The sequence below is a fragment of the Poecilia reticulata genome, linkage group LG8 (assembly GCF_000633615.1).
Source record: "Poecilia reticulata strain Guanapo linkage group LG8, Guppy_female_1.0+MT, whole genome shotgun sequence".
NCBI classification, from domain to species: domain Eukaryota; kingdom Metazoa; phylum Chordata; class Actinopteri; order Cyprinodontiformes; family Poeciliidae; genus Poecilia; species Poecilia reticulata.
The window spans coordinates 14,653,505-14,681,304 of record NC_024338.1 but is presented as its reverse complement, the minus strand read 5'-3'; the positions used below and the strand labels follow the sequence as shown (position 1 = coordinate 14,681,304).

Sequence of the window (27,800 nt, the reverse complement as noted above, 5' to 3'; positions counted from 1 at the left end):
CAGAATTAGAAAAAAAATCTAATGTCTTTCCTCTCTATTTTGGTATTTCACAATCATTCATTTAGTAAAGAACCATTTAGTCTCATTTGATGTCAGAACTTGGGCAAGAACGTGGTTTTTAGACGGTGTATACAAGTATCTAGTTTCAACTGTAGGTGGGTGGTGTCAGCTCTGTGAAGTGGAATTTTGTCAGCCTGACCTCAGTGGAGTAAAGGCATGAGCAACTGGAGGTGCTCCAGCTGCATCCAGTAATAAACAATTGGGGAGGAGAGTGAAATAGTGAACTGAAGAATGTGTGCTGATCAAAGCATTGTTTTCTGGCTAGCATGTGGAAGTTTGACCACAAGGGAGGCAACACTTTGCAGCCAATAATCGTAGAAAGGGGCGCAAGTCTCTCTCGCTTTGGTTTTTGCACGGCTGTCACAATGAAAGATTACTGCAAGAACGTGCCACATCTCCACCTTTTTGATTTTTGATTTACGAATGCACAGCTATTATGTTCATTAAAAAAAAAAGTTGATGAGTCACTTTCTCAAAGAAGTCTGTCTGGGATACTGGGACAAAGGCAGTCCCTCCCACAGTGGGGAAGTCTGGTCTCCCGCCCTGTGATTTTTCTGTCCAGGTCTGGCTCATGTTCGCTGTGTGCATGTTTACGTCTGTGTCAGCGTTTAACGACAGCGGGGCTTCAGGCTGTGTCAGGAGAGTGTGACATCTACACCCCTGCTTGCCCTCCTGCCATCTTTCCTCACGTCCTTTGTGCTTCTGTTTATTGTACATTTTACAGCTTCGGCAGCGCCGCGCTGTGATTGTTCACTTTCAACCACAGGCAGAGAGTTTACGTTGAGAAACAGCTGGATGGAAATAGCAGCCGGACCCTGGTCCGTCTTATCTTATGACGCCCCGACACCCAGCCCCCTTCGCAACACTGACCACTATCCAGCTTCCCGTTGGGAAGTTGAAGATTACCTACTCAGGGAGAGAAATGCACACATTTTGACACGTTCCTTCAAGCAAATATTTAGCAATCTGCCTCGAGCAAAAAACACTCAGCAAGCATCTTGCATAGCCAAGCCTTTTTGTCTCAGCTGCACACCAACCACATTCCTCAGGCAAAAATCTCAATAGGTGCATGCTTGACCTGGTTACCAAAAGCTTGTCTTACACTCTATTGATCAACTTGACTTCCTGCAGTCCTCTGCTTACAGACATCAGTCTAGTTTTCATTTCCTCTATTGCCTCCCACTCTACGTGTTTGACTGGAGATCTGCAGAAATCTTATGCATGGACAAACACACACACACACACACACACAAAAAAAGACAGGTATGTTCTTTGTTTTGACGTGCACGAGGTCTTTGAAACATCTGTGAGCACGCATTGTATCATATCTGAGCGAGCATGTAGGGTTCTTTGAAATCCCACCTTAACCACAGGGTCAAAGAAGAAACAACATCTTACGTGACAACTGCACATGTGAGATAACATTGTGTTTAAGCAAAACGATACTTTAGAATCTGGACTTGTCACTAACAAAGAACAAGCGGGGGGGGGGGAAATCTATGAAGCATTTATATTATAATTTATGTGGAGGTCACGTATACAGCTCTGCTGAGGGTTCATTTTCACCTCAGTGATGTGAGATGACAGTTGGACCACAGACCAAAACGGGTTTGCATCACTTCGGGGCTTTTGCATCATATCTGCCTCTACGTTGTGGACATAGACGTAAAGTAGATGAAAGTATTCTTGTTARAAAGACCTGGATTTACGCTTATTTTTCAAGGGTACTTTAGTAAAACGGTGCAAACACAGTGTTAATCTGCAGGAAGCCACAGACTTCACCACCTTAACCCCCACTGCAGTCGTACGGGCCTCACGCTTTGCTATCCACTAAAATGCTTTTCTTGAGTGGAGCAGGAGAGCGGGAAACAACAGGCACCCAGTACTAATGTTTAAAGATGGAGGTCAAACAGACATTTGCAGAAGCGGGACCAAACTCTCCACGCTTTTCTGTGCAAATAAGTTCATCTTATGTTCAAGTTAGATCCCCCTTGCAAATGGATGCAACTGTGAAATGTTGCCATACCAGAGAGGCAAGTTGTTAAAATGGTTTCCTTAAAAATATAGATTTAACATGTGCCTTGTTGAATATATTAACACATACATATTGACAGTTTTTATTTTTAGATTATTTACAGAATCACAGCTCAACTGTGTCTCTGTTTTCAGTGGGAACAGATAAAATGACCGGAACCCACACGATTATTCAGATGTGAGCGCCACACAACAAACAGATCAAGTTCTTATGCGTAAGAAGGTAGATTAAAAAGTATTAAGAAGACCGGGGAGTTTTTCGTTGGGCGGGGGGTTGAAGTCAATTTGTGGGGTGGACGGATTTCTTCTAAAGCTGTGAGAAGCACAGACATGCGGCTTAAGCTAGGCGTTTAGAGCACAGAGGAAGATAAGCCGGCCCGACTCCAGGCAGCTCTCGGGAGAATCTCCCCTCGTCTCTGTCTTCACTACTTTCTTTCAGTCTAACTTATTTCAGCAAGGCAAAATTGCACCTGGATGTGTTTTTATTAAACTATCCTGTCAAGAAACAATAAAGTATCGAAAACAACATGCCATCGTGACACGTTTCCTTCTTTGTATTTAGCAGATCTTGGTCACACAGTCCTGACTCAACTCTAATGCACATGATCTTCAAAAAACTTGAAGTGCCAAAAATATTGATCTTCTTTTTCGTGTGGCCATCTGGGCAAAGAAAGAGAATTCTGGAAGTGTGTTGTGCATTTTGTTTTCATCTGGAAGAGAAAGTGCGGGTAGATGTTGCCACAACGCTTCACTCTCCGTGCGTATTGTCTGTTTGTAGCCGAAACAGCTCCGTGTGGATCAGTGGACACACAGGCACACAAACGTATCAGTCATTTATGGGTACAGCTAAAAACAAACATTAGGTGCACACAGTGTGGCATATAGGAGCCTAAAGGATTTATTTTTATTCCATAATTAACACACTTGTATATGTGCTTCTGCTTTATGTGGTGTAGATAAAATGGTAAACAAGAGATGGAAAGTCCCAACCTCACACGACTCAGAGCATGAGAACGGTTTGAATGTGCTGTTAATGACTTCCCCAGTGTAATCCTGGGTCTTAAAGGAGGAACGCTCAGAAGCTTCTCAGACCACTTTGCCGTTTTCGAGACTGTTGCTCTTTGAACACAGTCCTGCAGAGAGACGCGTGCTTCCAACGTCAAAGTACGACTGCAGCATAAAACCTGCTTAATGCCACGTTTTTGGTCGAGTTCAAACATAGGTCGGTAGACCACAATTCAGATGAAGGATCAAAATACGTAATACTGTTCTTCCTTTTCCTTGCAGATTCAAACGAGTGGCTTTGCATACAGGAACAAAACTATTTGTTCTTTTGTGAGAGATGAGGCTTGTTAACATCCATGTCAGCGTTTACTGTAATTAAACCTGCTTACCAGAAGACCTGCAGCTGATTAATGATTACAGTTTCCTGTTTCTATTTGCAAAGACACCAAGRTACAGTTCTAGAAGAGAGTTAATTAGGCAACCATTTTTCCCTTTCGCCTTCATAACCTCATTTAACAGCTCCACTATATTGTCTAAACACTTAACTAAAATGCAACATCAGCGTCAGCTCAGCAGGCAAGACTCATAAAAGCAGTACCATCCCACAGTGTACAGGGCCACATGTCGGCTAGCATGTGAAGTAATGCTCATCAGGGATGAAGGGGTGGCTACAGGAGGTTGCTAATAACAGCTGCCAGATGTGCAGAGTCCCCCGAGTCCCGCGCACATTCTCACAGACAATGGAATGTTTGTGAGGAGCCCCAACAGGAAGTGAGGTCATGCCTCTTGACCCCTCCCCTGAAAGCCCAGAGAGAGCCGTAGCAGTGGGGCAGTTTTAGCTGAGCAAGCCCCTGAAAATGTGCCATAGTTAACCCATGGACAGTGAGCATGGCAGTTCATAAAAGTTYCCTGCAATTAGATCACAGGGCCTGCTTTCTTTCTGTAGAAAGAGCAACTGCTTAGAAAATGACTGCGGGGCTGGCTATAAGAACGGAYGGCCAAAGTAATTAAAACTGTTTGTTAATTACAGGCAAATGTAACAACTTATCTACAAACTGTTTCTATTAGTGAGATCCTCCAACCACACACCAGGTGCCAGCTGCAGGTGAGCTGTGTGACGGATTAAGTAAAAATGTACTTTTCTTTCAAATWCACCGTGACACCACATGGCCCGACGTTACTCACAGTGGAAACCAAGATGTATAAACCAAARGATTTTGAAGAAGTGCCATCTGCTTCCTGTCCCGTTTGTGGTCAATTCCAGAGTATGTGAAAGTCACCAGCTGTCACGCAAACCTTTCATTTTACAATTTCATTTTCGCTATTTGGAAGTATTTATAACTTGGGAATTTGGGTAATTTCCTCATTCCTGATTTGGGAAATTTCACAAATCTTAACGTGGCACAAAGTGATCCCTGATGAAAACCTGAATCTCTTGCACAGAAGTCAGGAGGGATGCTTTTGCGAGCTCAGTGATGCATGAGAACATTAAGAAGCCCCTTCCTTTCACAGACGCATGACATCAGTGCCACTAGGGATGACTTTCAGGATAATGACTGAAGACATTATTGCCCTCCACAGAGGAGGCTGGATAGTTGCTCATTCTCTGCGGGCAGCACCTGCAGTCTCAGACACAGCCCCGGTGACTAACGTGCTCTGACTTACCTTCACCTCACCCCTTTTACACATGAACTCATAAAATGGGTTAGAAATTCAATGCAAATTAGAGTTGGAAAACATTTCATCACCGAACAACATGGAATTATATTCATATCACTGCCGTGGCATTTCTGCCAAAAGAAGCCGTGCCAATGAGTTTTAATGTCTAATCTTCATAGGCGTTACAACAAGCACCAGCTCGAGCCAAATTACTACCATCTGCATAGACGTAACAGCAATATAATCTTGATAAGAACATTTTAGTTTTTTAAGGTTGTGTCAAAAAAAACAACAAATAATAATAATTTGATCACCAATCTTCCACTTTTAATCCAAAATTGCTCCTTTTTATATAGATTAAGCTATAGCTGTTGTAAAAAATAGTTAAATTAAACCATTTACAATTAGTTTCTAAGTGTTTATGTGTGATAAGAGAAAAAAAAGACATTTGTGAACATACTGCTGTAGTGACAGTAGGGATGTCAAACACATTTACATTTTGGGCCATATCAAGATCATAAATATCCTCAAATGGCTGGTTGTGGGAGAATGTGTTGATAAAACCCATTAACAAAATTATAAAATATGAATGAATAGCTATTTCTGCCTTCAGTACTTCTTAAAGTTAAATCATATTGAACCACAATGATGTAATTTGGCAGCATACAAATAATAAACGGATTCAATTTGATTAAAACAGAACAATGTTTACGCAAAGAAATGTTATTTGAAAGGGTTCATTTAGGTATCTTGTTAGACTTTAGAGGGCCACATAAAAAGTTATGGCAGACCAGATTTGGCCCCCGGGCCTTGAATTTGACACATGTGGTTTACGGATAAAGTTGCTATTAATCATATTTAAATGAATGAATAAATAAATATATAAATAAATAAATAAATAAAAGAAGAAACAAAAATTCAACAGGTTTCCGCTAAACTGGACTATGGGTAAACATGGGTTTGATCTAACTTTCAACTTCAGAGGTAAATGATACAAGAATGGTTTCTGTAATTGATGGGCGTTCTTTTTTTTTCTTTTACCGTCAGACTTCTCTTTTAGGAAGTTTCTAATACAGCAGAGATCAAATTAACGGGACAACATGCGTCAATTGCATTTCAGTTTATCCTGGGTCACCGCAAATATCATCAGGAAGTACTTTACAAGAGCAACAGGTCTGATACATTTTAATGAACATATATGTGAAACAGACAGTAAAATTATTTTTCTTTTTTTAATCTCAGTTACATCTAGTATCAGCACAGCGGAGACAACTGTTTAATATCAAAACTTTTTTTTTCTTTCTTTCTGCAGTACAGCACCAGCAGTTGTACTTGTGCCACAGTTTGAGAAGAAGAAAAAAAGAAGTGAGGAGGTGGAACATCTGGATTTCATTCAGTACGCTACAAAGTGGTAAAAGAAAAAAAAAATCCCCCAGAAATAGGTTTATTTTCCACATTTATTCCTTTCCGCCAAAACTGCGCCGTTATTTTCTCAAACAGTGAATCGCGGCTTATGACGTTTCCACACACCCCACACCGTCTCTCTACCGTGTGGGTGTGTGTTGGTGTGCGAGAGCGCAGTCTATTGTGTGTGTGCCTCCCAGAAGCTCCTCAGCCCCGTAGAGCTGTTGTTCCCAGCGAGCAGCAGGACAGTCAGACGGACTGCTGGATTAGGAAGGACAAAAGAGAAAGTGTGATTATTTTTATTTTTTTTTCTATTTTCCCTCTTCTCGGTCTCTGTCTGAGTTATGAGTCTGGCTCGCATCAGTTCCCGTTTTTTTTAAGGAATCATCGCGCTGTCGGCTGAACTTTGCTTCTGTGGTACAACACAGACCGGTATGGATTTAGTTACCACAGACTAGACAGGACATGCTGTCTAGTCGTCCACTAAAGTTTTGATTGTCACCGTTGGTCCCCGACACCCAGAGCGGAGGAACACAGCGCAGCGTTTTCAGTTTTTAGATTGTTTCTTTTATTTATTTTTTTTTTGTACTTTTTTTTTTTTTGGAACACGTGTGGGGACATTTGGACGCAGTTTTTCCCCCCCTGTTGCTCCATACTCTCTTTCTCATGGGGTAAGTTGTGCGCTCTTCTAAAATATATATGTTTTTTTGTGACAGCATGTGCTGGAGCACGCGAACAATAGGTTCCGCGCTTCCCTGTAAGTATCCTGCGTGATACACCGAATCGATTCTTGGGACTTTGCGCGTTTCACAGAAACGTTTCATGTTCAGAACCCCATCCTCCGTGTACTCTCCCCTGATTTGCAATGTTTCTGTGAGTCAAAACGCGCGCAACGATCAACCGAACATCTGAGTTTACGACGAACTCTAGAAATGTTCCAGTGACKAACTCAATGACAGCATGATCGCCCACAACAAGCGGCACCTCTGCACGCTTCAGCTCCAAACGCCGCTGTGGATCCCACGTGACAGCTGTGCTTGTTAAACGTTCTGCTTTTTCAGTGAAAACACGTTGCGGTGATAAAAGTCCACGCACAGGTCCATCCTATGCCCGCTGCATCATTTGCCGTGGAGTTGTTTAGGGGCCTCGCAGACTCACAGCTCCTTGGAGCCGTTGCGCAGCCTGCTGCCCCGCCCTCCACCCTCTGACCCTGCGCTCCGATGCTGTCCAGGCTTGTTCATCCGTCACTCTAAAGAGAGCATTGTATTGAAAGGATGTATTAATAAGACAAAAGCCCCCATTATCCCCGTGTATAGGAGTTAATCTCGTGGGGTTTGAGCTGCAGCTCAGAGACTCTTGCAAGCAGTGACTTAACAGGGCACMATTTGTCAGCAGGAATGAACGTTGCACAAGTTCTTTATGCACACATTTCGTCATGTAAAGTTGACCTTTTTGGTCAAGTTTAAGTCTTCCTTTAAAGATCGTTGTGCCGATGAAGGATGCATGGGTGTCAGCGCTCCAGAAGGCGTCCTGGGAGATTCCTCAAGTCACGGTGTGATAAGATGATAAGGCAGAGGAACTGGTGTTTATTGTCCTGATAAAAAGCCCACATCCTTCAGCCTCTAGCCTGTGCTCGACCTGGTTCACACAGCACCGCGTGGAGCTCATTAACAAGCTCCCTGAATCTGCCTGGGCTTGTGAGTGCACTGTCTAAACTCTCAGCTGCAGCAATGGGACAAAAAAAAAACAAGATGCAAGACGTCCTGAAAAGCTTGTTTAATTCAAGCAAGCATCAGTGTGATAACATCAGTAATAAGGGGAGAAGAGGAAGCTCCTTCAGCAGAGTTTGGATAAGATTGTTGAAAGGGCTGTCGGCAGACTGAATGATGCTGCAGCTGGATGAGGGCTGCTGTCTTTGTTTCGGGCATGCATGACCACCAATGGACCGTGATCGGCTGGAGACAGGGCAGGTGCACACGGCCACATGTCCGTCGATATTGCGTTCATGCGATCACATGGCTCACTGGGCCAGCAAAGCACCCGCTCAACCCACCGAACCAGACTGCGGTCGGGTTTTTCAACACTCGCCCCTGGTCCCTCTCTGGAGGGTGCTGTGAAAAGCTTCAAGACTTTGACCACAACTTCTCACCTCATGGCAGCCTGCTGATGACGTGAAGCACTCAAATTGGGCTCTGCAGAGCTGGGTTATTGACTCACGTCAGCAGGTCATCACCTCAGAGTTCAGGATCTRCGTGCTGTTGGCCCAGCTCACTCTGCTCCATGGCTCTGTGTTCCTCTAGAAGATGACTGCTGAAATTTGAGCTCTCTCAGGGGGGGGGACTGCTAAGGGGTAGCGTGAGAAATTAAGACAAATAGATGAGTTGAATCAATAAATAGATGTATGAGTGCAGGCACGGATAAATAAATTAATGGTATTTGAGTGGTGGGAACTTAGAATTGTGGGATTTTTTTTTTTTTTATTGAACCAGTTCACAAGGGGGTTGAAGGCGGGATGGATTTTGGGTGGGTGGTGTCCATCCCTGAAGGACGCTCACATTTCAGCCCGGGCCTGGGAGCGGTCCATTTATAGGAAGCAACGAGAAAGCTTTTCCTCTGGGAGCTTGACTTTTCTTTTGTTGTCTTCTGTCACCACTTTATAGAGTCGGCTCATATGAGCCTTGACTATGAAAGACGACTGCATGGAGCCACGTGCCAGAGCTGACCTGTTTTTTAACCTGATTGAATAAAACCAGTGTYGRGCCACTGCAMGAATACTCAGCTTTTAGACAGAACAGAAACCACAGAAAACACCAGCAGTCCATGCACATGTTTATAGCTAATCTGAGAGGTTTGTGCGGTGATATTAATAGGGGATTTGGACGGCCATTTGGGTTCTCTGTGTTAAGAGTTCTAACTGGTTCTCCCTTCAGAAGAAAAACACTTTCCTCGGGTGTGGCAAAAAAAAAAAAAAAAAAAAAAAAAAAAAAAAAAAAMGCCTTCTGTTCGCAAGTTACTGAAGTGCAAGTCACAACACACAGCTGACAGCATGTAGCCTTCTGACTCACAGCAAGCAGCGAGGAGTGCCCCCAATCAGGGCTATAAATATGGCGGTCTTTGNTTTTTTCTTTTTCCTCATTTCATAAACAGAACTGAAAGGAGGGGGTGCTCAGTCTTCCTTGGAGGTAGAATAATACAGATGAACACTCACTKGCCACATCTGTCTTTCCTTTTTAAAACAAACTTTCTTGGATGTAAAGGTTGAACTGATTATTACATAAACAGTTACATAAACTGATATTTGGTGTGGGGGGGGATGACCTTTGAAGGTATTTTTTTTCCAGTAAAGAAACTCGTTAGTGTAAAAGTGTCCTGTTACATTCCTTTCCCACTTAAAGCACTTGGATAAACCATAAGACCCCCCATGGCCAGGCACTGATGCTTGCAGCAGCATGCCAGGATTTCCTAACGCTTTCTTGCATGTGGATAACACTTCCCTCCTCCTCACATTTCAGACTTGGATCAAGCCTCGGTCCCAAAAAAAGCTGCCAGTTGGACGAAAGGACAGAAACAGGCTGATCTGAGTAGCAGTTCTCCTTGTGRGACGTTGCTCAAGAGTTAGATGCACACAAGAACATTATACCTCCAGCAGGGACAATGACAAGTAGACTCAAAAGCAGGGTTTCTGGTTTGTGATGTGGCTTTGGGTGGGATCAGCAGCACTTTGCAACCACTGTTTGGGTTGTGCTGTGATTTATGACTTAGATGGGAACAACTCATCTACTCTGGCAGCAGGCTTAATCAGTGTGGTCATGTCGTGGTTTCTTGACTTTTTTTTTTGGACATTCTCGAAGTTCACTCTTAAGTGATGCTTTGCTGACCAGGTGCGCATTAAGATGATGTTGTTCTTTCTGACATCGTTGGTTCGCCGTTGGACGTCTTTGTTGTGCAGTCAGCTTGTTTGTACAGCTGCAAAACTCAACAGGATTACTCCAAAACCCCACCCTCCAGAGACCCCGAAATATGTTGGAAACAGTCTTCTAGGATGTTCAGTCTTTCTCCACTGCTAGTCAGTCTGCTAAATCCGTCTGTTTTATCTGGAACTTAAGATTTTGCGTTCTCTCATCCCCCGTAAGCTCCTCTGGTCTTTAAATTTCCTAATAACTGACAGACCTCAAAATTGCGCTAAAGTAATGACATGTTTTTTTKGGGGTTAWAGSTGTTATGAGGAAMGCCTTGGGTCTTTGGAAGGAGATTTACCAACAGCCACCCACAAGGAGGGTCAAAACAGAGGCCAGACAGTTCTCTTAGAAAAGAACAGCTTCAGTGGAAGTGCAGCCAGTTTGTGTAACTGACAATGGCTCAACCGCTTCCACTTTAGATGAGCCGTGTCAGGCAGTTTAGAGTAAGGGGATTGCCTTTAACTTCCTTGGAAAAGCTCCACCATCGTTCCATCATATATATTAAGCAAGTTCAAGGTTGCGAGAGGCTCTGTGTAGAAATTAATCTGGGGCCCACCTTGAACCACCATTGACCTCCTGTTGTTATTGTCAATGCTTGATTTTTTTTTGTGTGCATTTTTGCCTTCTTGCATTGCTGTATTTTCATTTTCCCTCAAAAGGGTCAAGTAGCCATAGGAAAAGAGGCTATGACTTATTTATAGATCTAAAGTTTGGATGAAARGTTTGCTCAGCTCAGACACAAGCGGCAGAAATTATGATCTTGAGCTTTCAATTCTGACTGTCAACAAAACTGTCAAACTATGGAGGTTTTCCTTTACATGTGACAGAAGGTTTGCACCGCAGACCTTCTCTGCTCAGCCCACACATGTAATGAACGGATCCAGCCTTGTTTTAAACCTACACAGATGCAGAACATTTATGTGCGTGACTAAGGTGCACGGTTCAATTTTCCGTTKTGCAACTTTAAAAGCACACTCCAAGCTATCAGTTAAGTGTGCTGTTTGGGAACATTAATGTTTCCCAAAGCTTTCGCCACAGCGACGATGGAGACAAAGAGATCAGCAGAACCAAAGCTCAATGTTAGCATTTTCTAACGCCGGCTATGTAGCTGACTTCACACTGATTTTAATTATTCACTTGAAACCACCGAAGGTTTCAAGCGATCAGATCGCACTGAGAAATCAGCAGAGGCAGACATGCAGCTGTATGTCGGCATTCTGCTGAGAGGAGTCCAAGTTTGCAAACTGTGTTGTTCTTGCATAAAAACAACTCCAAAGGGATTTACGTGTATTTTGAATTTTAAAAAAAGAAATTCCAAACAACGGCATTAACCATTTTTCAGTGATTTTATTAATTGACCAAATCAAGCAAAACATTTAATTCCCCCCTCTTTAAATACTGAAATATATTGATAAAATCAAATTATTGCTACAAAATGTAAATGTTCCTTATGCACTCTTGAGTAGAGTAAACAATTATGTAAATATGTTTGTTTTTCTTTATTGAAACGCACTGGAAACTACCCAAATTGTGATATAAAACCAAAGTGCAGCTGTTTTGCTGACAAGAAGCAACCTAAGTTCCACATATTTTGTTTGTAAAAGCCAGTCCTTTTCCCTGGTTACAAAAAATACCTCAACAAGCCAAAAGTTAAGTAACAAAATAATACTTGCAAAAACTTTATGCACTTGATTCTTATTTTTTGGTTATATTCCGTATAACTAATCTTTACGGAACCAGTTTTCTTTTGTTAGGTAAATGAATTCCCGTCTTTAGGGAAAACAGAAAACAACCCCTAAAGTTCTGGGTAACAACTGTAGAGTGTGTGGACATTACAATGTTCCCTCTCCAGGCAACTGTGTTTTTTTCCCACTAAAACAGGATTTTGTTTAATGGATCTGTGTTTGCCAAAGGAGTCTAAAAATGTGTTTCCTATAACAGCCAATGAAAAGGAAAGACCGAGGGCTCCATCAAGTACTGTTGGCCCTGAGGAAAATGCATTCAGGGATACACTGTGATTTCTTGTGCTAGTCTTTGTGTATTTTTTATAATTTTCCATCAGACTGCACTCCAATATTATTTAGGATGTTTTTTTTTATTATTATTATTATTCCTGGGTTGTCTACAGGCCTGTTAATCAGTGCAAAATCTGTTTAATGAACAACCGTAAGGACTTGCAAAATACACACTCTTCAATGTATGATGTCATCGCTCGCAATGCAACAAATAATCAGGCCTCTCACAGCTTTCCCAACAAAACAAGAGAACTTGAGAAAGGGTGGAGCTCAAGGTCGATCTACAGAGTAGAAAATGAGCAAAGAGCCAAAACAAAAGACGCCCAAGGAACTTGAAAACCTTTCATTAGGAGAGATCCAAATATAAAGAGTATAACACTGAAAGGTGTGAGAGGTTCAGGGTGCGTGAAGCTCAGATCAAGCACAATTCATGCCGTTGAGCTTCATGTACATCTGACCTACTGTCTTTCTCTGCAACTGATCTGCCCAAAAAGGAACTGTGCAAAGTGGATGTGAACTGATCTTTTGCACATCTGACACACTCGAGTCCCAACATTTAGAGTGTGGTTAACACTAGCCCCCTTTCAAGCACGCAACCCTAACTAACTCGCATCAGCACTTCTTATATGAGGTCTACCTTTGTGCCAGACGCAAACAAAAATTGTGAGTAGCTAACTAACGCATGCAGTGAAAACCCCCAGGACAGCTAAACACCTGAGATCACATCCTGTCTGTAAAGGAAATGCACAAGTGAACAACAGTATCACCGTTTTTCTGAACATGCACATGCACTTTTGAGTTGGGTTGGAAAACATTGTTTCATGAAGCAAAGCTCCTAAACTGAGAACTGACGGCCCAGTGTGAGCTGTAATGAAGATTTCTATAAAACGGCTTTAAGAACATGCCTCTTTCAAATGTGCTCTAAATAAATCTGTCTTAATGTGCGTTTAATCACTTCTCTGTGGCCCCTGTCTTTTGATCTCTGAGGCAAGTTTAAAATTTACGCAGCAAAGAGGGGGTGTTGGGCTAGAGATGATGTGGCTTTGGAAATCAGGGTTCAGCGTCAAGTAGAAATATGCAAATTAGAGCAATTTAAGAACATGAATGATTTGGAGAGCAGCCTAAAGTTGACAGAAATGGTCTAAGGGTGACTGTACTAATTCCCCATCTGGGAAGAGTGAACAGACTAGAAAAGGGGGAGAGTTTATGGTTCCTGAGGCTACATTGTGCCCTTCTATACACAGCTCTTTGTTTTTACATCCTCTCTCTGTCGCAAGTTGCAATAAATAAAGCATTGCCAATCAAGAGAGATAGCATTGCCCATAGAGCAAAAGAAAAAAAAAATAAACAAGTAAAGAAAAATTAATTTATCAATAAAAAAAAAAAAATAAATGTGATAAACAAAACAGAGGGGGCAAGTAAAAAAAAAAAAAACAAAAACTCTGAAAGAGAGAATTAAAAAAAAAAAAAGCAATAATATATTTATATATAGATGTTTTTACTTCAGACTGACAGATTGGATGCCTCACAAGAGCGGTTGTGCTCAAACTGTCAAGAGTTTGACGAGCGAAAGGGTAATCCCTAATTATATGATGAAACCCCACGTATTGGGGACACACACTGCCCCGATGTCTTGTAGATTATATGCAGCGTTTGTGAAGCTTGAACGTACATGGGAGAGGACAAAGAGAGAGGAAGGCATGGCGTGTGTGGCTAAAATTAAACATTTGACACAAACAAAAGGTAAAATGCACAACAGGGAACAGTTAAATTTCGCACAAAAAGAGGAAGAGCTTCACTCTTGTCCAAAAAGCTCTGATGCAGCTATGATTTGATACAGTTTTGAATTTCATACTTCTCTATTTAAAAATAGGGATGTGTTTTAGGCCTGGACCTGTCTGGTGAGGGGCAGTCTCTTCTTTGTTGTGTGTGTGTGCTTATGTGTGTGTGTGTGTGTGCTTATGTGTGTGTGTGTGTGTGTGTGTGTGTGCGTGTGTGTGTGTGTGTGTGTGTGTGTGTGTGTGTGTCGTGAATTAGCTGCTCTCTGAATTGAGGTTCCTCTCTAAAGACAAAATGGTGAGATGTTGCAAAACCCCATCTCATATTTTACACCTTTGAACACACACAGCCTCCTCCTATAGATTACTCTTCTCCTTCACTTTTGGCTCGTCTCTTGTGACCTTTAAAAAAAAAATTACTTCCTACCCTTTTATCCTCTTGCTTCTGTTGCATACACGCAGTGCACAGGAAATCACTGCTAAAATGTGTGAGACTCCCTGACTCTGTCTTTCCAGATTTTGCTGTCTCGACTTCTGAAGTAGAGCGGTAAGCGCTGAGAAGGTGTCCAGATGAGTGGAGCAGAGGTCACACTCAGAGCTCTGCTGCTGACAAAAGCTTTCAACCCTTCTTTTGATGACATCTAGAGATACAAACATGTTGCGATAGCTTTGAGGACTTGAATGCATTTCTTCTGCGGGTGAGGTGACATTTACTCTGTACTCTAGTGAGAACTTCTGCTTGACTTTAACGCAACAACAGAGGCGCACGATGATCATTTATGTTTTGCTACAGCTGTACTGCAGTCTTAACACCAAAACAGAGAAACGTGTAGATTCTGACTCTACTGTTTRMTTTTGCTTTTGCTGATTTTATTCCCCCCAGAGATGTGTGGCGCCAGAGTCATTTGAAGGGCCAGAATAAAGTTCASTCGTGTCACGGCAGTCGCGACCCAAATCCACCTCCTCCCAACAGCAGTTGGAGGCAGGCTGGAAAAATGAATAAATTCTGGTGAACAATCAATAGTTTGACTGTGCTTATGTGAAACAGTTATCGCACACAGATGGAGGCTTGGGGTCCAGTGATTGATAACACAGCAGAGAGTTGCTGCGGGCATCGYATGTGGCCACTGTGTTTTCTGGTGGCACATTATGACTCCATAGTTCAGCTCGATAAAAAACCAAAAGCCAGCCTCGGGGGGCAAAAGGGGGGTCATTTGAGTGCCGCACAGGAGGGCCAACTTCTCTGAGGTGGAGATGGGAACGCAAACATCATCATGACACAGTTTATGAATCATGAAGTGGGGGCAGAGACAAATCACGCACGCATGTACCACTTAAGGAACTTCTTTTGAAACGTTGTGGGAGTTGTGGTGAAACTTTGTGGTGGAAGTAGCTGTGTTTTCTTCTCATCTGTGTGTGTGTGTGTGCGTGCGTGTGTGTGTGTGTGTGTGTGTGTGAGAGAGAGAGGGATAGACATGTCAACACTTGGCTGGGGGAACTTTGTGACTACTGTACATGTTACATGGAATTTTCCTTTCGGGAGACTTTTTCTGCCTCACTCTGTGTGCCCTGATATTTAAATATAAGTCAGGTGTTTGCATATTTGTATAAAATAAAAAAWTTTTTACTGCCTTTCTCAGGTTGGCAGAATTTCTGTATTATAGATGCCAGAATAATGTGATTTTGTTGTATTACTTTTCAAATTTATGAATTTACATACGTTAAGACTATGACGTTTTTAAACAAAAAACAAAAAAAACGAGAAAGCCGTTTTTAAAATCTTCTGGGAAGTTAATTTGCAACATTTAACTTAAATGAAATCACACCTGCTTTCTTATATGTCATCATGGAAAAACTTTACGGAAATTCAACACAGCAGTAAAAAAACGGCATATTTCTTCTACTCTGCTTGGTGCTTAATTAATTATTTGACGCATAAAAGAGCCTCGGTCATTTATTTAAGCAATTTTGGGTGCTTTCAAACATAACATTCGGTCCGCTTTAAACGAACCAGAGTTCATTTCCCCCAATTAATCCGRACCTTTTGTGCATTTGAGATCACAATTAAGCAAACTCTGGTGCGGACCAAACAACTGGACCAGCGGTTTGGTTTTGGTCCGGTCTCTGCATCATTCAGGARAAGAGACTGGTCCTCCTGTTTTAAAAATGTTTTGGTGTAAAAACMTTTTTAAATGTTTTTCACTGTGGGCCTTGCTGTTGGCTCAAGCTGGTGATACAGTGTCAGCATCCACAGTGAAACGAGTCCTTTAAGCTGAATGGCCACTCGGAGAGGAAGAGGCCGTTAGTCCAAAGGCGTCAGAAAAAGATTGGAGTTCACAAATTCACATAGGGTAAAAGATGTTTATCTTTGGGACGCGGCGTCCTTTTGTGTGATMGCTTAAATTAAACTGTTTGGGTATGATGGTCAGCAATACATTTGGAGTAAAAAGAGAGATGTGTGTAATCCTGAGTACTTTTATCTCAAYTCTAAAGTAAAGTGGCAGCAATATTTTGCATAGACGCTTTTACAAAAACAAACAAAAAAACAGTTGAATCATTTAGGGGCTTTTAGCAAATGTGATCTGACCACATTTGGTCAGATCACCAATGTGATTCCCTTTAATGTCTGACAATGTCATTGTCAGACATTAAAGGGAAAATGTTTTGTGTCTATATGCAAATACCTGGATTAAATTGTACATACTTGGTTTAATTCTTGGCTGTAATTTATTAAACCATGTCAAAGAAACACTAAAAGGCTAAAGGGTCAATAGAGGAATGTAGTAAATGAAAAAAAGTGAAGGAATTAGAAAGATGTAGGTCACAGTTCTTTTACAGATAAGATGWACCTTTCTATTAAAARCTGTGAWACTGAGAAGGGAAAAACCGATCGCAGTAGTTGTAGTAGAAGTAGTACGGTTCTCTGTGACCATTGTGGATTATTTAATTTYTGTTTATAAAAAATGGCTTTCAGCCTGATGTCCCCTTAGCAAAGGAAGTCATTAAACCAGTGAAGATAAATAGGCTCCAACCGTAATTAATATCCTTTTATAATAATCCTAGCATAAAAAAAAACATTCCTTTTAAAGTCTAAACACACATCCTTTAGAGTAGCACCAGAAGCTGGATTGGTTGTGTTTGTTATTACTACAGTGGCTTGTGTGAAGGAGGATGAAGGGCAGATGGGAGAAGATACGTTACGTTTACGTTTCAGACCACAAACTGCTGAACTGCCACACAGGCGTTTGTGACTCATCTGACTAAACAGCCTGTGAAAACATTTGAATGCAAACAAGATAAGATGCAAATACAAACTGTCTAAATTTCAGCTTTTTTGTGTCTTATCTAAGACGGTTGCTGCAGATCGTGAGGTGGAAATGCCGTCTCAAAGGCGGGGAGCCTCGTTGATCCAAGAGCTTTTACACCAGGAGAAAGTGGAGTGAGGTTGAAGTGCGGAGCCACGGCTCGCAGGCGATGTAATGACGCGGTGTTGCTTCGTGTTTTAGAGAGGCGGCAGTCTGCTAATTGGGGCTTATCGGGTGTTTCTGGGAAAGCACCAGAGGGCTTTTGTGCGGTCTTCAGTTCCATGTTGATGGAGGGAGGCCTGTCTCCTGATAGGATTATCAGGTAGCAAGAGTCATCTTTCAAGCGCAAACCTTTTGCTTCATCTTTAGCATGGTTCTTTTTTTATTTTTTTTTTWAATTTCTGCACAAAATCCAGCCAAGTGCAGCTGTGATATGTGGTGTTGAAATGTGGGCAGAGCTGCGACAACACAAACCATTCGGTGGCATGAGTTCATGGGAATGTGCACACAAGCGCCTTTTGAATCTTTTTTTACATGTGAAATGTAGTCTTGACTTTATGTTTTTGTGTTTTTGAAAAGGATATCCTGTCTCTTCTTTGGCTTCCTTTTACTTCTGTCACTTGATATRTATCTTTGCTCTCAGGTTGTTTCTTTTTATCACCTCCTAGAAAACGTCTGTGGGCCTTGCTGTTAAATTCAGGCAGGATGTTGAATTTTGTCACCCAACTATGTCTTCAGCTGTATTTACAATGCCAGCGATGCTCTGCTTTTTACATAAATAATGTTGGACTTAAAATTCCTGTACYATTATAAACTTGTACTTCCTTCCTTTTTGAACTTTGCATCTCTAAAGTGTAACACTAGTACTGCAATATRCAGCTTAATTATACAGACTGCTAAGTAAAACGTATTTATTTTGTCACTTACATATTTTAGGATCACCAAATTGAATTCCGATAGCGTCCAATGATTCTGTGGGTAAATATTTATTTGCATATTTATAATATGAGAGGTGGAAAAAGGCAACGCAAACAAACAAACCTGACCCTGTGTRAATAAGTAACCCCCTCTGGCACCTCATGTTTAATCATGAATAAACTGTCATGAAGCACAAAAGTCCAGTTTCAATTAGTCACACCCAGRGCTGATTGCTGCTTGACCTTTTGACTTAAAGGATCACTTAAATAAAACCTGTCTGGTGACATGGAGTAGGATAAAATATCTTTAAAAAGTATCATTTGCAAATGGAGAAAATGTGGAGCCTTCCTAAAAGTKGTCGGCCTGTCAACATCCAAAAGCCAACCCATGTGGAAGTTCTCAAAGCCCTGAGTTAAGCTAAATATTTATGATTCAACAATAAAGAAGAGACTTGGCAAAAATGTTATCTGTGAGAGTTATGAAGCAAACAAAACTAACAYGTCTCGCATTTCTTAACACACATCTTGGTCATCTCCAGGACTTTCTGGAAGATGTTCTGTCGACTGAAGAAAAGAAAAGACTGGAAGGTGTGCTTCCCATTATATCAAGCAGAAACCGATAAAAGAACATCAGACCAAGAGTTAAGCATGATGGTGGTGGTGCGATAATCTGGGGACTACTTTGCTGATTTAACTGGATCAATGAATACTGCTCACTTTCAGAAAAATCCTGAAGGAGAATGTCTGKCTATGTTCTTAGGCCCAAACACACTTTGGTTTTGCTGCAGATCAGAGATTCAAGGCAGACGATTAAGTCGCCCTCTGAATGGCAAAAAAAAAAAACACACAAAATGACTATATTTTGTAATCTCATTGGCATGATCTTAAACCTTTCGTTTGTGCTTGAAGACTGTTAAGTTTGCTTAAGACAATGCTGCAAGAAGCGGGGGCCAAAGTTCTTCATTTCTAAGACTTATTGGCAATAACTGCAAACATCAGATGGCAGTTTCTGCTGCCAAGGCTGGCACACCCAGTTATTAGGAGAAGGGGACAGTAATTTCTCTCACACATTCTCAAAGTGTTCAGATAGCTATTTTTTGTATGATTAAATTAAATCACAATTTGAAAACTGCTTGTATTACTTTCTCAGCTAATCTTTGTATGCTACTGAAATGTATCTGAAAAGCTGAAAGTGTGGGGACAAAAAAGCAAAAGCGTCCTCACGACTAAAAACAACAACTCTTGTCTTACTTAGACTGCTTCGCTGAACCACTGAAGCTAATTTTCTTTAAGTTCTTTCTGTTCTCTGCTTGTCAGGAACAGCATGACGGGATTTTTGACAAGTTTTGTCTGGATGTGTGACGCCGGGTGTCTGGGTCGAACGTGGGACACAATTTTGACAAAGGCTTATGGGAAGGAGTGGGGCGTGGATGGGGGTTGGTTTACATTGCAGGGAGTCTGTAGAGCGGCTGACCAATCACCAAGGGAAATCCTCCAAATGGCACATGGCAGGTAGAAGGGCTGGGCCAAATACAAAACAGTGCTGCAAGCAAACCAGCCTGTCAGGTTTCCCCACACGCAGCCAAATCCCTTATTGACAGAMGGCAAAGACTCCTCGGTGACAAGAGGACCTTGAGTTGTCCACATGCAGCAGAAGGAGAGACACAGCATGTCCTGCAAAAGCCAGACCGAGATGAAACAAAGAAAACCCTGTGGCTTTCTTAGCAGACAGAGATCTGTGGAGATGCAGCATGAATAAAATCATTATCCTCCAATAATGCAACCTAATGTAATTACCCTGCTGCAGKAGGCACATGTGCCTAAGCTCAAGTCTCGCATTTATGTCTATAAATGGARCTAAAAAGGATGAGGAGAAGACAGGCCTCCTGAGATGGCAGTTCGATAACAGAGTGCTCGACCGCGAATATATTCCTGTTATGATACAGTGTCAGCAGCCAAATGCATGTGTGCTCCTCCGTTATGAAGACAGAAGGCCGCCGCCGTCCACGCTGAAGGCGCCTATTGTTCGTTGTTCTTTCTTGAGGAAGCACTGTTCTAGTTCTAGCTGGCAGCCAGAAGCAGCTGTTTGCTTAACCTACCTGTRCGCAGGGGAATATTTCACCTCAGTAATATCAAGGTGTCACTATTGACTTTGTGTGGGGAGGAATATTTTTCTTCTTTTGTACAAGTTTGCACTGAGTTGGTTTTTCTCTGCAAGTGTTTACGTCACAGCGGCGACTCAGATTCTTGCCTTTGTGTCCAGATGCCGTTCCACATGCCTGATCCCCGTCTGCCTTTGTCCCCGTTCTGTCTTTATYTCCCACCCTTCCAGGTTCTGACTCTAAGCCCAGCAGAAGAGTGAGGCGGTCCAGGCTTAGTTTCCATCCATTTATTTAGAAAAAAAAAAAAATAGCTGCAGCCGTCCAGGAGAACAAATGCAGGCGGTGGAAGGAATCATCAGTCTTGAATTACCCTGGGAGCTGGTCTGTAGAGGGATCGTGTTACTTTTGACAGGTTTAAGACACCGGCTTCACCTCTAATTAGATTTCCAGAGCCTCCAACTCCTCTTTGTGCTCAGTCGTGAAGCGTCCATCTGTTTAATTTTTTTTATTTTTTTACATTTGCAAAGAGGCTGCCCCCTATAAACGACTAATGGAAAACCATGAAAGTGGCTGGAGAGGTCTTTTTGTCTTCAGCAGCATAATTCAACTCAAATTAAGTTGAATTGACTACAYAGGTGCTTCATTTGGCAAAAAATGTAACATGGCATAATAGTGCCCAGAGCAAAATTTTTTCTTTTTTTTTTTATTTTGCACCAGTAATATGCAAAAGTGGAAGTAATACTGCAAAACACATTCAAGTCTTAACAAGCATTTTCTGTGCAAGTTGGAGAAGCCCCCGCTTCTTCCTGGCAGGTATCTGTTTGATTTGCTGCTGGCTTTTTTCAGCTGACTGAAGGTGGATGGGGAGGTGGGCGGTTGGGCAGGTCAGGGCGAGGAGTGCGAGCTGATCCACATGCTATGCTGAAGCTTCAAGAGGTAGCTCGCTAGAGTGGAATGGCTCACTCCGCACAACAATGCGGTGTGTTGACAGCTGAGTGCTCGGACAGGGTTAGAGGAATGTCCCCTTCAGACTGAGAGAGCGGCCCTTTGTGTCAACGCTCACAGAGGATTCTTTCTTTCACCTGGAGAATGACGTCTGCCTGTGCAGGTTCGCCGTTAAAAGTCAAAGTAAATGACTTATTCCGCTGGTGAAGATTTGAATTTTCCTTGGGAGTATATTGCTGTGACTTTACGCAAAGTGTGAGCAGTTTCCGTGTGCAACGTGCTCTTCGTTTGTCTTTTTTGATTGGCTGGGAAGATAAAATGCAAACTTCTTTTATTGTAGACCTCGCCGTTGTTTGCTAGAAAATGTTTGACTTTGRTCTTAGTCTTTCAACGCTTATTTTTCACAGTTCAAAATAATCTACACGTTACCTGGATGCTATTACATTAAACTTTAACTTTCTGTTTGCTTACTCTGTGTTTGTTTTCATTTCCATTGACACTAACTTTTGCATTCTCTCTTTCTGTTTATCTACAGGTGACCCACATACTGCTCCTGAGACGTGACTGTAGGACAAGCAGCCCCTCCCACAGCTGTTTTACTGTCCTTTCCAAAAAGGCAGTAATTGATTCCCTTGAGGCTCTGCTCAACTCCACAGTTTGAATGAATCTTTGCTGCAAAGCCACTGGGCTCTGCCACCGTGCCACYAAGATGAGCATATACGATCGGTACTATGAAAAGGATCTGATCATATACTACTATGCCTGTGCTAAGAACGAGACAGTGGAGAACACAACAAAACTCTATAAAGATAAAAAACAGCTCAGTGAACTTAATCTTGTCCTCGTGATCCTCTGCATCATCATCATCCTCGAGAATCTTTTGGTCTTACTTTCTGTGTTSCGCAACAAAAAGTTCCACTCAGCCATGTTCTTCTTCATCGGCAACCTGGCGTTCTCTGACTTGCTGGCTGGCTCTGCCTACATARCCAATATATTCCTGTCAGGGCCAATGACCTTAGAACTCACCCCTGTGCAGTGGTTCATCAGAGAAGGCACAGCCTTTATCGCCCTGGCTGCTTCTGTCTTCAGCTTGCTGGCGATAGCTATAGAGCGCTTTATTGCGATCACCAAAGTCAAAGTGTACGGCTCCACCAAAACRTGTCGCATGTTTCTGTTGATAGGAGCTTGCTGGGTCACCTCAATTCTGCTCGGAGGGCTTCCCATCTTGGGATGGAACTGCATCAACAACTTCCCTGAGTGCTCAGTCGTGCTGCCGCTCTACTCCAAGAGATACATACTATTTGTTGTCTCCATTTTTACCCTCATACTGCTCTCCATTGTCATCCTTTATGTGAAGATCTATTTGATCGTTCGCTCCAGCCAACAGGAAGCAACTAACTCCCAAGCATATTCGCTTTTGAAAACAGTCACAATTGTGCTGGGTGTCTTCATCATGTGCTGGCTGCCAGTTTTTACCTTGCTGCTGCTGGATTCGTTCTGCAACATCCATGACTGCCCTGTGCTCCGCAAACCAGAAATGTTTTTTGGCTTTGCCACTCTGAACTCTGCRCTTAACCCAATGATCTACGTGCTGCGCAGCAAAGACATGAGGAGGGAGTTCCTGCGCGTGCTGTGCTGCTGGGGTGTGCTGCAGAGCGGCCGGCCAACGGAACGCTGCCTGGTCCAGCTGAAGAGCTCCAGCTCTCTGGAACATTGCACCAACAAATTTGAACAACAGACCACACCCATCATGCAAACRTGTACCACCTGTGTCTGACTTGAGGGCTTTGTGTGTGCACRAAACAAAGGGACGCAATGATGAGGTGGACAGATGTTAGCAGAGAAGCCAGCATGTGCTGGGACTGGACCTCTGGACCGGTTGGGATCCAGCTGTCTGTTGGGAAACATTACATGACGCAGAGTGCTTTTCACATAAAACTGTGTGAACTTGTTCAATGCTCAGCTGTGAAACTGGTGTTAAAACATTTATTAGAGGCAACCAATTTAACATATGAAAAAAAAAAAGTTGAGAAATGTGAAAAAAAGCTTTGTAGCTAGGTACATTTATCAGTGGATATGGAGCAAACCATTTTTATAATTTTTTTTGTTTGTTTTTTTGTCTTTGAACTTGCAAATGTGTATCAAAAACCAAAATCAGGATGCGTAACATCCTCATTAGATTGAGCTGTGTCAATGCAAAGCTTGCAAAAGTTGTACTTTTGTCTGTTACCTTGCAGATGGACATGTGTAACCTTCGACTGCATCACTCTTCTTTGTAGAGAGACAGGTAGAAATTCACCACACCTTTCTATAAAAGAGGAAGAAATTTGCAACAATGAGCACTCCACGTAACCCAGACCACACTGAGTGATTTTTCAGCAAAAACAACTAAATATTCCCTATATAACCTTGCTTAACCAAATTGAATAACCACAACAAAAGTACATAATCTGCTTTATTTAGTGCATGATGAAAATGTAAGGCATTTGTAAGTGTAATGTTGTTMTTATATACTCCAGCTTCCACCACTAACACCTCTTCTCCCATGTCCCCTCTCAAACTGTGTCTCTCTTGCTTTTTGTAGATGTCTTCTAAATCCTAATTGTTTCCACTGAGGAAGGCCAAACCAGAAAGCACATCAGGTTATTTGGCGCTGATGAATTTCACTCGTTAACGGCTCTCAGACTGATTTTTCCCTGACAGTGTTGTGGCCATATAGCAGCCGTGTGCCAATTTCTGCTTGTGCCTTCCTCTGAGAGAGAGAAAAAAGGCTGAATGTATGAATGAAGTGTCGGAGCACGCGCCCTCCGTTCTAGACAGTATTATAGATCAGGATTTTGAAATGCCAAGTCACTGATGAGCAGAGAGTGGGATGAACAGGGTAGATCACCCTCACTGTGAACTCTTCTTGCACCAAGAACAAGAAATTAATTGTGAACGTCCCGGTTTATCTTGCTAGCCATAACGCTTTGCGCTACTRAAAGCGTAAACAACCACTCGTCTTTCCAGAGACCCCACCCGACCCCTCACCGCCTCTGTACGATGGGAGAAGATCCGGTTTCAAAACGCACAGGAGGGATCTGCCCTCCTGGGAGAAATGCTTCTTCATTCTCTGACATAAAACATGCAACTTCCTCCAGATCTAGGAAGTCCTGTTTTCAACTGTYCTTTTCCTGTTGTTCAGGGTTACACTAACCTTCCTGTAGACAGAAATTGAAAACTTTTCCTCTCCGTTAGTATTTTTTTTTAAGAGTAACATTTGCATTTAGACAGCCAAGTAGAAATGGTGAAAAGCACTTTGGCAGCTTCAGTGATGTTTAAATTCGCCCTTTTTTTTTTACCCCTTTTGGATGGAACAGTGTTTTAATCTGTATGATTTTCAGTGTATGTCGATGTTTTTGTATGACAAATATTATAAATAGCAATGTGTAATTATGTTGTATCTTTGTACAGTGTGTATGATTTTCTGTGTGGTATGAAATGTCTTGTGTGCAATAGCTTTGTGTGTTCTGTAGCACGCTGCCTGTGTTAAATTGGTACAATCCTAAACACTAATGGAGGTACTTAAACCTTTTGTTAAATGCATTCCAGTTTTATAAAATAAATGACATACCGAAACAAATTCTGTGTGCTCGAGTTTCATTTCAGGCTGTGAAGAAATTCAGAGGCAGCTGGGGCCTCTCTGCAGGCCCAGAGATGTTCTGTTGTTGTGCCTAGATCTGCAAAGTATTTAAAATGCAGCATTAAATCCAAACATGCTCTGACAAGGTCAGAGGAGCACTAGCTTCAACTTGAAAGCCGGGAATCGTGCGTGCAAATGCTGCGTGGGCATTAATCACGGCTTTCTTACCTAATAAAATTATTCAGTAGCTTAAAGGCTAAAGCAAGACTGGGCAATGATGGGRAACTGGGCAGAGAGCAGGGATGATGAAGTGGGGTGTGGCGAAGAAAGCTGTCTGTTTTTGAGATAGTTTGTCTTGAGAGAAGCACAGCATAAAGTCCCCTGGAGGCTTTTTTTGGGGGCGTGGGGGAAGTATTGGGGTGAAGGGAGAGACTGACTTATAGTGGCCTTGGGAGAGTTGGGCCTGTTTCCCGTCAGACATCCAGAATTCCTGGGTGGGAACATTGGCTGAATCAATCCCAGGAGGCTGTGCTACTGGGCCGCCTGCCAAGTCTTAGTGCCTTAACAGATATTAAACCAGATTTGGAAACCTGTAGGTGAGGTTTTAATAGAAAATGTTGAAATCCTCCCTTCACATAAAACCTCTGTTAGTTATTTCTGTGCTTACTGTTCTGTGGGGTTATTTAGGAGATGATCTCAMAAGACAAAATGGCACCAAGTGTAAGATTTCCCCGTTTGTGTCCAGCAATAAAAACACACTGTACACTTCCTCCTTAAACATTTTCCATTCAATCGCATGAAGACAGGATATCTGTGTTCATATTTAAAGTGTTCTTGTTCATCTGACGCCAGAATGGCTTTCTTTGGATAGTGGCTGCATGATGCCATCTTGTGGCAAAACAAGAAAATAGTTGACATCCAAGTYCAGATAAATTTAGAAAAAACACATTTAAGTATCTCAAAAGCCTGTTTGAGGAAAATGTGTTAAAACACATTTAATACTTGGAGGCATCGAGGTTGYAGCATCATACTTTAAGGCACCGTTTATTTCCATTAAACAGACAAGGGGTTATGAACAGTTTCAAGTACCAATCAGTGAAGGACAGTAAAAAGCTGATGATAACAGAAATGGCAACAAATGGTAAGTTGCCTGCATTTGCATAGCATTTTTTTTTTTTTTTTGCAAGTTCACTGACTTCAAGCTGTATGAATAACTGTAGTTATTCACACCCTTATGGCGGTAAGCCACACTGTAGCCACCGCTGCCCAGAAGCTTGTCTGCCASTGGGGTCCCAGCAGGGCACAACACACGGGGCAAACAAACTGGGGGGTTGAATTGGAAACCTACTGGTTACAGAACGAATCCCTACCCTATGAATGACAGTCAATAACTCAATAAAGACCTTAAAAGAAGAATATTACACTTCTATGACGGCTCAACCAGAGAAAAGGCCCGAATCATATAACRATCTGTTAGCTGATCTGAAGAGGGTTATAATTCAAAACCTCAAAACCTTTTTAGGTTTTGAAAGTGACTGCAAGGRCAAAGTTTAGAATCATTAACATTTATATATACACACCATTTGATTACTTATGTCACACCCAGAAGATTCCAGTTTGTTTTTGATTGAGTTGTAGAGGTTACATGATAGATTTATATATTCAATATCAAAAGTTTTAATGTTACTTATATTATCAGGGAACTTTTTTTTTAATTCAGACTGTATGACAAATAGCTAACATAATCTGGGTAGGGTCTGAATCATACATTACAGTAAAACTGTAAGCTGATCAGACGTTGCTGTTTTCCTGCACAAAACATCTCAGCTATTCAGCACTGACCTGATAAATGAAGGTCTGAAGTTGTCTCTATCTGGAAGAGAAGGAGTTCAGGTGTGATGTCTCAGAAAAGAGGGCAGTTTGGGTTTCCCAYCCCGGCAAATATTGCTGGAGTYCAATCTCAGAAGAGTGAAACTTCAATGGGGAGATGAGTGAACTGAAGTGAAAGATATGAAAACCTTTTATTAGACCAGAACCACAGTTGAAAATCTAAATGACTCAAATAAATGTCCTTAGAATTCTTTAAAACTTTSTTGAACCTGATAGAAAATCAGCCATTACTTACTGGGTAGTGGCTGATTTTTCTCTGTGTAAACAGCATTTGGTACTGCAAGGTTTGGAGTGCAGATGGGGGAGTGGAGAAAGGAATTTCAGAATCTGACGTATTTAGAAACTGGACCCAATGAATGAACCAATACGCCCCTCTCCATGCAACCCAGTGATTCTTGAGAATAGGAACAAAATGGATTTAAATTTTCCCTTTTTTATTATTATTATTATTTCTCAACCTTGTGTATGCAAATATGACAAATAATGTTTTGGAAGTGTAAAGATGCTAAGGTGCAGGCTCCCAGTTGCAATTTCTTTTTTTTTTAATTACATTTTTAATCGACCTGACCTAGAACGTTGTCATCACCATCTGACAAAAATAAATATAAAATTATTTTTAAATGACCACATTAGTGATATTTTACTCAGTTTTACAGACAAATGCTTCTCAAGAAACAAAAGAAATATTTAAAACAAAAACCAACATAAAGTCCATCTGATGGAGTTGACAGTGCATGACGATGTTGACACAGAACTGAAGGTGGTGACAAACTAATGAGTAAAAAGAAATACTTGATACGTGTAATGATGCAATTTATGTAAAATACATTAAAATGAATTAATTGCACATTTAAGTGAGATTTGTCAACAATTTCACTGAAAGAGTCACAAAAACTCTGATGAAGTTGACATCTTGCCAAACTACCTCAATTTATATGATGTTATTCTGAAGGAAGACATAGTGTAGCTCATCAGGTTCATGAAATATTTACTGTATACTAGAATAAAGTTTTTATTTCACAAAATTTCATCAAAGTTTTGTAAATTGTCAGTTATGGTGTTGACACATCATGGATGTGACGAGCAACTTAGGAATAAAACAAAA

At 41.7% G+C, this 27,800-nt stretch overlaps 1 protein-coding gene and 1 long non-coding RNA gene across 4 annotated transcripts in view; one reads left to right on the top strand and one right to left on the bottom strand.

Annotated features, from left to right (window-relative positions):
- The first annotated feature begins 6,207 nt into the window (after positions 1 to 6,207).
- Positions 6,208 to 24,801, top strand: s1pr2 (sphingosine-1-phosphate receptor 2). 3 transcript variants are annotated; one of them, XM_008416012.2, is made up of 2 exons: positions 6,208 to 6,833; positions 21,719 to 24,801. In XM_008416012.2, the coding sequence occupies exon 2, from the start codon at positions 21,845 to 21,847 to the stop codon at positions 22,958 to 22,960; it is 1,116 nt and encodes a 371-aa protein (XP_008414234.1). In that variant the 5' UTR covers positions 6,208 to 6,833; positions 21,719 to 21,844; the 3' UTR covers positions 22,961 to 24,801. The 3 variants fall into 3 exon arrangements, with proteins under 3 accessions (XP_008414234.1, XP_008414237.1, XP_008414235.1); XM_008416015.2 differs by lacking the exon at positions 6,208 to 6,833 and adding an exon at positions 14,214 to 14,612; XM_008416013.2 differs by lacking the exon at positions 6,208 to 6,833 and adding an exon at positions 21,142 to 21,346.
- The window catches only part of LOC103468733 (uncharacterized), a 5,542-nt gene continuing 2,164 nt past the window's right edge, over positions 24,423 to 27,800 (bottom strand). The window contains exons 2-3 of the long non-coding RNA XR_534247.2: positions 26,648 to 26,801; positions 24,423 to 24,902 (exon numbers count right to left, since the gene is read on the bottom strand). This is a non-coding gene — a long non-coding RNA (uncharacterized LOC103468733). The remainder of the gene's footprint in view (positions 24,903 to 26,647; positions 26,802 to 27,800) is intronic.